Source organism: Anomaloglossus baeobatrachus, chromosome 1 (genome assembly GCF_048569485.1).
Source record: "Anomaloglossus baeobatrachus isolate aAnoBae1 chromosome 1, aAnoBae1.hap1, whole genome shotgun sequence".
In the NCBI taxonomy this organism is placed as follows: domain Eukaryota; kingdom Metazoa; phylum Chordata; class Amphibia; order Anura; family Aromobatidae; genus Anomaloglossus; species Anomaloglossus baeobatrachus.
The window spans coordinates 461,813,128-461,825,535 of NC_134353.1; the positions used below are offsets into that span (position 1 = coordinate 461,813,128).

The 12,408-nt window shown below is 45.6% G+C and overlaps 1 protein-coding gene across 4 annotated transcripts in view; it reads right to left on the reverse strand.

Annotated features, from left to right (window-relative positions):
- Positions 1 to 12,408, reverse strand: part of LOC142243015 (transducin-like enhancer protein 1) — a 55,289-nt gene that overhangs the window by 25,902 nt on the left and 16,979 nt on the right. For 3 of the 4 annotated variants that reach the window (XM_075314472.1, XM_075314480.1, XM_075314488.1), the window contains exons 3-5: positions 8,509 to 8,636; positions 4,279 to 4,342; positions 3,239 to 3,283 (exon numbers count right to left, since the gene is read on the reverse strand). In XM_075314472.1, the coding sequence (XP_075170587.1) occupies positions 3,239 to 3,283; positions 4,279 to 4,342; positions 8,509 to 8,636 (237 nt within the window). Of the gene's footprint in view, positions 1 to 3,238; positions 3,284 to 4,278; positions 4,343 to 8,508; positions 8,637 to 12,408 lie in introns of those variants that run through there. The other variant, XM_075314498.1, reaches the window with a different exon arrangement.

Genomic DNA, 12,408 nt, shown 5'->3' on the forward strand with positions numbered 1-12,408 from the left:
AGCTCCGCCCACCTCCGGCCCGCAGGATCTCCGATGAGGATTCCTCCCGGAGGCCGGCAAAGCTCCTGCAGGCTGGTGAGGGCTCCCCTGCCCCGGAGGGTCCCGTAAGGGGCTCCTGGATCTTGCTCCCCTCCCGCTGGGGGAGTAACGCTCCGGCGGCCGCGACCGCCGAGCACGCAGCACAGGTCCGGGTGCTGCAGCCGCAGCCACAGCTGAGGGCACCGTCGCTCCGTCCCCACAGGCTGCGCGCAGCTGCTCCCGCACCACATCCACTCCCAGGACTTCAGAGGTTCCACGGACCCACTCCAAAAGCGCAGCTAGGTCAGCCATCCTGGAACCGGCGATGCTGACCAAACACGACTGGCACCAACGGCAAAAGAGGAGGTACTGCCCCTAACTGCCCCTTATAAACCCCCCCTTTTCTCCCCACCCCTCATGACCTCTGGCCCAATCCTCGCCGCTCACCAAACCACCAATCCCTTACACAGCCCTATTCCCTCAACATTAACCCCTTCCTACCCTATACCCTCCCGATAGTCATGGGCTCATTCACCCCTACGGGGCTCATTGCCCATCTAGAAGCCCGGTCGTTGGTTACCCGATATTTACCTTCGTTACCAGCCTCCTCCGCTCTCAATGTCAGTGCCGGCTCCTGCTTCTTGCACGTGTAGCAGAGTACACATCGGTAATTAACCCGATGTGTACTGTAGCTAGGAGAGCAGGGAGCCAGCGCTAAGCATTGTGCGCTGCTCCCTGCTCTGTGCACATGTAGCTGCAGCACACATCGGGTAATTAACCCGATGTGTGCTGTAATTAGGAGAGCAGGGAGCAAGCGCTAAGCGGTGTGCGCTGCTCCCTGCTTTCTGCACGTGTAGCTGCGTGCGCTAGTAAGCAAGGTAAATATCGGGTTGGTTACCCGATATTTACCTTAGTTACCAAGCGCAGCATCTTCCACGCGGCGCTGCTGGCTGGGGGCTGGGACACTGGTTGCTGGTGAGCTCACCAGCAACTCGTGTAGCCACGCTCCAGCGATCCCTGCCAGGTCAGGTTGCTGGTGGGATCGCTGGAGCGTCGCAGTGTGACATCTCACCAGCGACCTCCTAGCAACTTACCAGCGATCCCCATCAGGTTGGATCGTTGTTGGGATCGCTGGTAAGTTGTTTAGTGTGACTGGGCCTTAAGAACACTTCCATGAATAAAAAGAGTGGTATCTAAACATCTTCTAAGAGCAACTTCTTTCAAGGACACAGGAGCAATTAGGTCGTGAGCAAGCTTTTACCAGTATGATGGAGACCATCTCACAAGGCAAATGTGATGAGCAAGCGGCTTAGGCTGCTTTCACACATCCTGTTTTTGCTAAGCGGCACAATACGGCGCTTTGCAGAAAAACTGCAACCGTTTTTTTTTTTGCCGTCGGTTGCTTTTTTCCGCATAGACTTGCATTAGCGCCGTATTGTGCCACATGGCCTTGCTTTGCGTCCGTTTTTTGCCGGATGCGGCATATTTAGCCCATGCGGCGGCCAGATGAAACGTTGCCTGGCACTTTTTTTGTGCGGCGAAAAAACCGCATCGCGCCGGATCCGGCGCAATTTATAATGCAAGCCTATGGACGCCAAATGCGGCGTCCTGCAACAAAAAACGCATCCGGCCGCCGTATGCGTTTTTTTTTTTAACTGTGCATGCTCGCATGCTCGGTATCAAGCCGCATCCGTCAAAAAACAGACGGGCCGCATGGAAAAACGTATGCAACGGATCAGTTTTTTTCGCCGCATCCGTTGCATAGGTTTTTGAGCCGGATTGAGCCGCACTGCAAAAACCGGATATGTGAAAGCAGCCTAAGTGAACAAAACATTGAGCTTTTGGGTCCATGGACAGGAAACTGCAGATCTCAATCCAACTGAGAATCTTTAAAAAGCCGCGGTACAAACAAACACAGAAATTTTGATAACACCCAATTCTTGTCTAACTGGTGTTTGGAGTTTGTCAGGATTTGGCCCAGAAGCTGATATCCAGCATGTCGGGGCGAAGTGCAGAAGTCTTGAAAAATAAGGACAACACTGTAAATATTGAGTCTTTACATAAATTTGATGCATTTGTCGATTTAAGTATAAAATACTTAGAATTTTACTTCAGTGATCATAGAAACATCGGACTAAAAGATCTAACACTGAAGCAGAAAAGAAGAATCTTTGAGAGTCTCAAAACTTTTGGCCACCACTTTACAATTTGAACTTTAGCGAGACCCTTGTCCCAAAATCAGAGAAGTGATACAGGATATATTAAATTTTCATCTTACCCAAGGCAAATATAGCAAATATGTAATCTTTATACCATGATACTTTTAGTCAGTAGGGCAAGAAGCCATACATTTGTATTAGACACCACTATACATAAAAAGCCTGTGCCCATTCGAAGTATAATCATCTCCACATTAAAGCACTTATCACAGAATCATCCAAATCACAGCAGATGTTAGATAGGAAAAAGGAAGGGAGTGAGGGGACACCTAACTGAGTGAGGGATGTATTATGTGAAGGACACACGAGAGGACACCACAAGACACAAACGTCTTTCCCTATTGTCTTAATGGCACCGCTGCCAGGACTGAGCGAGTACGGCAGGGAAGAAGCTGCCTCGAGGGGCTGTGATGGATTTTACTTCCGTGCAGAGAGAGGAGGGCCTCGCTCATTAATGTGCAATTTACTGCTACTTTAACTCACACAGCATGAGGAATGAATAAGCTGCTACCACAGCGAGGAAAGGAGGGAGAACATGATGAAAGAAGGAGTGGGAGGAAGATACAACACACAAACAAACAGGTGTGGTTCACGGCAAGGGAAATGACAAGTGCAAAAGAAAAAACAAATGCATAGCGCAGGGGGCCCAAGAAGAAACGGACGGCGCAGGGGGCCCGAGAAGAAACGGACGGCGCAGGGGGCCCGAGAAGAAACGGACGGCGCAGGGGGCCCGAGAAGAAACGGACGGCGCAGGGGGCCCGAGAAGAAACGGACGGCGCAGGGGGCCCGAGAAGAAACGGACGGCGCAGGGGGCCCGAGAAGAAACGGACGGCGCAAGGGGCCCGAGAAGAAACGGACGGCGCAAGGGGCCCGAGAAGAAACGGACGGCGCAGGGGGCCCGAGAAGAAACGGACGGCGCAGGGGGCCCGAGAAGAAATGGATAGAGCAAAATCAAATGGGTTAAAGCCATAAGTGAGGCACCGTAATGAATAGAGGGTTACCTGTTTGTGCATTTCAATATTCAGCCCGTAAGACATTTCATAATACTGCAGGAAATCAAAAAGATGAATATTAATACCACAGTAACATAGCTCTCATTGTGGACAACCTGATTCAGATAATCATAACTACTATATTTTCTTGTTCGTTTTATGGCCACAATTCCTGGCCCAGTCGCATGTCTCTGAGCCACCACTTATAGCAGAATGTATGCCCGTGATGATGTTGGGGTTCTGTCAGGCTGGAGATTGCAGGCCCCACGACCAACTATACAGTGATCCGAATTAGCCCTGAAAAGGAATCTATTTTTCCCTGTAGTCCAACATTGGAGACATGTGCAACCTTCTGCAAACTCATCTCTAAAGTATCCAATCTAGAAGGCAACTGAAGAGCCCATCAGCAGCCCAGAAGCAGTGAGCCCTGGCTCCAATTCCTAAGAGATAGGACACTTATTATATAGTAGCCAGGGAACCATGCCATGTGGCAATCCCTTCCGCCTTTAGAACAAGCAACAGATAGGAGCTTATATGGTTTGCCAACACTTTGTAGGCACAATTGTGCCAACTAAATGGTTTCCCAAAATCACACTGAGAATATTGCAACAGGCGTGAACTAATGTAAAAGGGAACCGTTACACTCGGAGACCAGAAATCCTATGCATTAAGTGTTTGCTGTGCGTATTCTTGGGAGGCAGAAGATGTGACCTCCTGAGCCACCTACATGACTAACACTGAAAGTGGGAAAAGAAGCATGCTGGGCTTTGCTTCCTCATCTTATCAACCATAAAGCAGCAGCTTAGTCATTTCTAGAGAACTGCAGTATGTCTGAGGAGTGGGTGAAGATCCGATAGCTGCATAATAAATGGTGGAGTGCAAAGAAAGGTAAATAAGCATTATACATGGTCTCCAGTGCTTAGGTGCAACCTAGTCCCATATAGTCCATAGTTGTGGGTCCGATTGTGAAGTAGCGTTCTAACTTACTCTTGGCACCCCACCATCCTGAGGAAGGAGCGTATACAAGGTGTCTGCCACCCTTCACTCACCATGACGTAATGCCTCTGGATTTCAGTCTTTTCTGTTGCTAGCTTCTCACACTCCATCTTTAAACTTCAGGCAATGAAAGAAGAGCAGACCCATCAGTAAAAATAATCATAAAAGGCCAATTTAATAATAATAGCTGACAGTAAAGTAATGTATTACGTCCTAAATCTGCTCCGCTGCAGGTTTGCAACGAAATTTGGAGTGCCATATTGTTATATAGTGACCAACAGAGAACCATATGAATTCTGGATGCCTAGGAAATAGCACAGACTAGTACACAATGCAAGGAGCGGTGTGTTCCCCCTGTACACAATTACATCATGCCGCAATCGTACTGATACTAGCCAATCGGTGATGGGTGTCGAGGGTTGGTCTTCCACCTGTCTTATATTGATGAATAATCTTAACAATAGGTTATTAACATACAATGTGAACCCCCCCTTTTTTTTCCTCCCCCACCAAAATAAAAGCAAATTCAATTTTTAACCTAGTCCCTGTTCAAAGAGCAGTGTCCTGCAATTCCAAGCAATGGCCGAAAATATTCCAAAATCTTTGTTAAGAGCATTTTAACCCAAGTCCACTCAACAGGTAGAGGTGACGACTGTGGTGTACAGCTTACACCTGCCTGCAACGCCCACAATCTAAGACTGCTTTGAGCCTGGCATCTTAGTTAGGGTATGTACCCATGTTGAGTTTTTTTTCTACGAGTTTTTAGATTTTAATCAATACTGCAAGGAAAAAAAAAAACAACACATCGCAGCAAAGTCTATGAGAATCTTGAAGTGCTTTGCCCACATTGCAGATTTTTTCCATACAAATTTTTGTGCAAAAAAAAAAAAAAACCAAAAACCAAAACATTGACATGTCAATGGTTTGTGTATTCCTAGCGCCTTCCCCATCTCAATGCAACATTTAAAAAAAAAAAAAAAAAAAAAAAAAAAAAAAAATTTAAAAAAATAAATGAATGAATGAATGAATGAATAAATAAAATAAAAGCAGCAAAAAATATGTGCTTTTCCCCCCACAGCTTTTTTCCTGCCCAGAGATGCAGACAATCTGTGACATGAGAGCATATCCTTATGGCAGATAAAAAAAATGAATAAATAAATATCAGTAAACGAGCGCTTGCTTTCTTGCTCCCGACTATCTGGCGGTGTACTCTCGCCAGCAATCACCTGATGAATGAGCAAAATGTTAATTTTTTTAAAGGGATCAGATTGATTTGGGTATTTTTGCTGGCATAACCATTGTTATCTGCAGCACATCCCAAGTCTGTAAAGAGGGGGATCTGCTGCCAATAACAGGATGAAGTATGAGGACAGAACAGTCAGATTAGTGAGTGTTCAATCCCCAACATTGTCCGGCAGCCTGTTTAAACAGACCGTAAAACAAAACGCAGAACAACGTTACTATGGTCGATTGGCGATAGAGGATGTCTGGTCTTCTGAGGAAAGTCTGCAGTTACTATGTGACTGAGGACTGCGGACACCTTACAGTGTGCACACCACACACTAGCAGGATTTTGCGGTATTGAGAGCGGGTAAGTCTAGCGCAAAGTACGAAAGCGCAGCATTGCTCAATACAAATTAACTGGAAAAAAAACGCTCACCGGCACCCCTGGAGAATCCAGCATGTGTGTGCACGCTATATGGCCATGTTCATATGTGTTGTCCTTACAGAGGTATTTTTTTGTCTTTTTTTTGCTTTCTATGCAAGTTAAAAGTGGCTTTTACAGTGCAAAAAGCAAATATGTCAGAAATTTCATGCACAATTTTTTCTCCTGACTAAATTTGAGAACTGCAGAGATTTTGAAATCTGCAGAAGGTAAATTCTTTCAGGGCATTTTCACTCAATGAAAGCAATAAGAAAAAAAATATATAAATATTTGTAGCAAATATTTTGCAGAGTTTTTGTGGCATTTTTTTTGCGAATAAAACTAAAAATATATTAAACATATGCTGTAGACAAAGCACGTAATTAGCACCCATAAAAAAAAAAATAAAAAATAAAAAAAGAATGAATGAATATAGCCTCAGGATTCAGAGGTCAGCAGTCACAAAGTGCCTATCATCAGAAGGCTGGGCAATCCCCTTTAATGGTGCATTAACCCTAGAATGCGCAACCATAGAAATCTACAATAGAAAACAAGTAACCTAGCAGCCTGCGAGGCCTCAGGTATGCGTTCTAGGGTTAATAGACCAAAAGGAACAATTAGAAAGAAGTAAAAAAACAAAATGTTGAAATCACATAACTTTGTGAAACCTATAAACCAACTGTACACATTTAGTATTGCTGCAAATGTACCCACCTCAAAGAAAAGGAAAAAAACTGGAGTGACAACTGGAGCGTCTGAGATGTACAGTGCCATTCTGTTAATGATAGTAGAGATCATATCTCGTGATTCAGGGAGGAAAGTTCCCATTATAAGGACATCTCTCAATCTTGTGGACAATCTCCTATGTAAGTATACTGGCATTGGTGCGTAGTGCAGAAGTATATTGGCTTTGGAATGGATAGCTCCTCCTGCAGCAGCGGTGTGTGGGCTGGGTGGCCTGGTGCGGGGACCACATGACAATGTCTCTGCACAGAAGGAGCTCCCAGAGGCCACATCATGAGATTAGTGAGTGCTTATCCGGTGAGCATGTGGGTCCAGGGTCCATCTTGGCTACACGCCCCCCAGCACATCATGAGATTAGTGATTGCCCATCCGGTGGTCATGTGGGTCCAGGATCCATCTTGACTACACCCACCCAGCAGATCATGAGATTAGTGACTGGTCATATGGGTCCAGGGTCCATCTTGGCTACACCCCCCCCAGCACATCATGAGATTAGTGATTGCCCATCTGGTGGTCATGTGGGTCCAGGATCCATCTTGGCTACACGCCCCCCAGCACATCATGAGATTAGTGATTGCCCATCTGGTGGTCATGTGGGTCCAGGATCCATCTTGACTACACCCACCCAGCACATCATGAGATTAGTGATTGCCCATCTGGTGGTCATGTGGGTCCAGGATCCATCTTGACTACACCCACCCAGCACATCATGAGATTAGTGACTGGTCATATGGGTCCAGGGTCCATCTTGGCTACACACCCCTCAACACATCAGAGTGGGGACTGCCCATCCGGTGGTCATGTGGGTCCAGGATCCATCTTGACTACACCCACCCAGCAGATCATGAGATTAGTGACTGGTCATATGGGTCCAGGGTCCATCTTGGCTACACCCCCCCCCCCCAGCACATCATGAGATTAGTGACTGCTCATCCGGTGGTCATGTGGGTCCAGGGTCCATCTTGGCTACACGCCCCCCAGCACATCATGAGATTAGTGATTGCCCATCTGGTGGTCATGTGGGTCCAGGATCCATCTTGACTACACCCACCCAGCACATCATGAGATTAGTGATTGCCCATCTGGTGGTCATGTGGGTCCAGGATCCATCTTGACTACACCCACCCAGCACATCATGAGATTAGTGACTGGTCATATGGGTCCAAGGTCCATCTTGGCTACACACCCCTCAACACATCAGAGTGGGGACTGCCCATCAGGCGGTCATGTGGCCAGGAGTCACTGGCCATCTTGACTCCATAAATGGCAAGATCAGCCCATTATAACCACAAGATATGACTACCATCACTATCAGATAGAATAGCCCTGTACATCACAGACACTCTCCTGCTCTGCCATATCACTGAATGTAAAAGGTTGTTAAATTGCACCATGTCTTAATGGAATGTTTTTCAATTGTATCCAGTCTCCATGGCGATATGGGAGGGACCTGCCGGAGGAGTCGGAAGGAGTAGCCCAATGGTCCCCACAAACAAATAGCTCTGCATGCATGTTAATGTGACCTGTCATTTGCTCATGCTTGAAAAAGGCCATCGGTCAGCCGAAACGTTACTATGGTGATGTATTTTGGATAATAAAAAGGAAAGAAATGCGCAGTTTTCTAGATTTACTGGTATCTTGGTGGGAAGTTGCCCCAAGGAAAAACAGAGCCAGTGGAGTGGTGTAAAAGGGAATTACCAGTAACTTTATACATACATTGCTCCACTTCTACTGTATGTGATCTGATTACAGTGAGGTTTTCCTACATTGATGCCTGGTTTCCAGTTACGAGGAAGCAATGCATTGTGGGAGTTCAGATGACAGTCACACAGAACGTAAGACCATGGTTGGCGCGGTGTTTTAGGAATACTGGGAATGCATGAGAACCTCTTACCTGTGATACTGACTTTGTAGGAACTGAAACTCCTCCTTAATACGATCCAAGGTCTCCGGGTAGGTGAGCTTGAGGCTTTGAGGAGGCCCTGAAGCTGCTCCAGCTGCCACTGATGCTTGCAAGTGCGCCTGGAGGGACAAGTATATAAATTTAGAACAGAATCTGTATACTCGCTGCTTTGTCAGATGTGGAAATGGTTGAGAGAGATATTACTGCACTCTGTAGAAGTCACAGTAGCCAGAACAATAAAGACTCCATAGCCAGCAACAGAAAACACAACGTTAGGCCCAAGGAGCACATTCGGAAGAGCAATGGCTGCCGCCAGTCTCCAGATCGGCTTGGGAAAAGCATCAAGGAGCTTCGTTTGATATTGTCGATTGGCCACAATAAGATTTTGGGATCTCTGGCACCCTCACCATCAGCGGTCACCGGCTGCATGTATGGACACCACCACCATGTCAGACTGCCAGGTAGGAGGCCATTTGTAGTACCCGGTCAGTGCCATTTACGCTGCCAAGAAAAGGCCTATACAAACAGGAGGTAGTATATGTGGGATTTTCTGAAGTGGCTTCCATGTTATATACATCGCTACAGCTACTCCGGCATCAAACCAATGCAATATAGGTGATGCTTTTCTGTATCATCCACCCTCCTACATTTTTTTGACACAGAGCAAAATCACATTTTGGTGACATGGCAGTTTATATGGCGGAAAAAACCCCCCAAAAAACCCATTGTCACGGATGGAAACAAAGTAGCCACATCCAACTTGCTTAGCTACATTTATGAGTGGAAGACGGAACGTTACTCTCCTGGAGCAGGACCCAGGTAATGATTTTATGGAGTGCTCAACCTGAAGGAGATCTTATTCTTGAAGATGTAATGTATATTCCACGATTGCACCAATTTGTAAGGTCTTATTATATTTCAGCGCCTCTAGATCTCTACAGCAACAAGAGAAACCATTAACCATCTCACGTGTCATCACTCCGCCACTGGCTGCCGGCCAAGCTCTGTTAGGCAATGCTTCACCAGGGACAGTGAACTATGACCAGTCACCCACAACCACTGGTACTCCAGCACTTGATATTCTGCTCCACTTTCAGTAACTGCTCGCCCCCTCTGGGGACAGCTACACTAGCTGCTATCAAGCCAGCAGTCAGGAAGATAAAGCAGCTGATCGGTCAAAGGGACGGCAGGTCACGGTATACCGGAGAGAAAGACTAAAGCCCATGATAAAAGGTCGCTGCTCGTTTGTTAATAGATACGACCACAAAGACATCATTTATATTCCCAATACACCAGACTCATCCATGTGGGAACATAGGCACAGGTCTATGCGCAACATACCTACAGATATGGAGGGAATGCCCTTCATATGCAAAATTAAAAAGGGTTACGTGGATCAGCTGTTTAAAGGGGCAGCCTCTTCAATGTTAACACCGCAACAGCTGCTTAGTTGTGACTGTGTTGGGTATTGCTGCATTGTCCCATTTATTTCTATAGATCAGCGCTGCAACAGCCAGCACAGCAGCCATTATGGAAGCATTAAAGGGAACAGTCACATATTACATGCAGTCTGGTATAGGAGAAGCAGAGTAAGGAATACTAGGCTTACTAGCGACTGACAGCCATCTCTGCATCCAATCATATAGGCAAGACTGTCAATCACTGGTAGGACCGCCCACTGGACTCCTCTCAAACACCAGGGGTTTCAATGCATATATGCAAGCTTTACTGAAAATGTTCCCCACAATAATATCCATCAATCTGATCAGCTCCTCCTGCTCCATAATATCCTGCCTGAAGGTCACAGACCAGTTTCAACAGAACAGGATCCCTTTAAAGAAGCTGCAGTACAAGCCCAATACACGCTGTACAAATAGTCAGAACCCCATAAATAGACCAAAGATGGCAATTCATATGTGGCATAAGTCAGAATCTGGTTTATAGACATTCCCTTCTCACCCATAACGCAATAAGAGGGTGCCGAAGAGTTTCCAAGGTCTCAGTTAATGCAACATGGTTCTGCAGTGAAGCCCTGCCTTGAGGTCTCGCGCAGGCGCACTACAATACTTTGATCTGCCCAGCTCAATGCCGGCTAGTGTGCATGACGTAGGACGCATCATGCACCATGGCTTCAGAATAATAATAATAATAATAATAGATCATTATTTCTAGAGCGCCAACATATTCCACAGCGCTTTACAGAAGAAGGACAAAAATGGCTGAAAGAGGAGGCACCAAACCCGGAGAACGGAGACACCCATCCGACCAGTCTGCACCGCACCGCCCGTTAGGTGAGTATTATAAAGTGTTTCTGTTCTACACAGCGGCCTGGGCTCTTATATACAACATGTGTTAGAATGCTGTATATAAGAGCCCACTGGTGGGGGCCGCAGCTTATAGACCCCAAATCTGATGACCGCTTCTCTTTAATTTCACCATATACTGCAATATTGTCAAAGTTTTTTTTTTTTTTTTTTTTTTTTTAAAAAGTGAACTAAAATATACAGTGGCAAAAAATAAAAAAAAGAAGTTGAATATATTACTGCATATGATATACTGCTGGCACCAAAAGGTAAGTACAACCCTAAGTAAAAAAGGGCCAAATTGTAACCAATTAGCCATTTCCCCTCCCTGGTGTTGTTTGACTCATTAGTGTTACAAGGTCCCAGATGTGAATGTGAAGCAGGGGGGATAAATTTGGTCTTACCACTGACACTAATACTGGTCACTGGAAATTCAACATGGACCCTCATGTTAAAGAATTCTCTGAGGATCTGAAAAGAAGAAATCGCTGCTCTACATAAAGATGGCATAAGCTATAAGAAGATTGCCAACACTGAAACGGAGCTGCAGAACAGTGGCCAAGACCATACAGCGGTTTAACAAGACAGGATCGACTCAGAACAGGCCTTGCCGTCACAGACCAAAGAAGTGCTCAGCATCATATCCAGAGTGTGTAATATTTTAAGCATACACGAAAAAAGCCCCCAAAATCCTACTAGAGCTTATTGGGGTTGGTCTTATTTTTGGGGGGAATTCAGGTTAGATGTACAAGTACCGCCAGCATTGCTGCAGAGGTGAAAGGGAAGGAGGGGGTGTCAGCCTGTCAGTGCTCAGACCATATGCCGCCCACTGCATCAAATTTGTCTTTATGGCTGTCATCCCAGAAGGAAGCTTCTTCTAAAGATGATGCACAAGAAAGCCTGCAAATAATCTGATGAAGACAAACAGACTAAGAACATGGATTACTGAAACCATGTCCAGTGGTCTGATGAGACCAAGTTAAAATTTATTTGGTTCAGATGGTATCAAGCGTGTGTGTGACAGCAACCAGGTGAGGAGTACCAAGAAAAGGGTGTCTTGCCTACAGTCAAGCATGGTGGTGTCATAGTGTCATGGTTTGGGGCTGCATGAGTGCTACCGGCTGTGGGGAGCTACAAAGGATACCATGAATGCTAACATGTACTGTGACATACTGAAGCAGAGCTGGATCCACTCCTTTCGGAAACTGGGCTGCAGGGCAATATTCCAAAATAATGACCCCCAAACACAACTCCAAGACGACCACTGCCTTGCTAAAGAAACTGATCTCTGCTGATTTTACATCTAGAAAATTATATATGGTAAAAGATAACAAGGTACAGTATTAAAAATTGTATAAATAAATTTGCAGCTTGTAATAACGTTTAGTTTTCTGTAACAAAATAAAAAAAAAAATTATGGTTTCAGAAAGCGATTTTTTTTTTTTTTTTTTTTTTTTTTACTACATAAAAACAAAAGTTTAAAAAGGGGGAAAAACAAAAATTATACAAGCGTCGCCCCCGCTCACATGGACCTGAGATATCCAAAAATAAACGATGCGCATTCATTTCTCCTGCACAGTGAATTTCA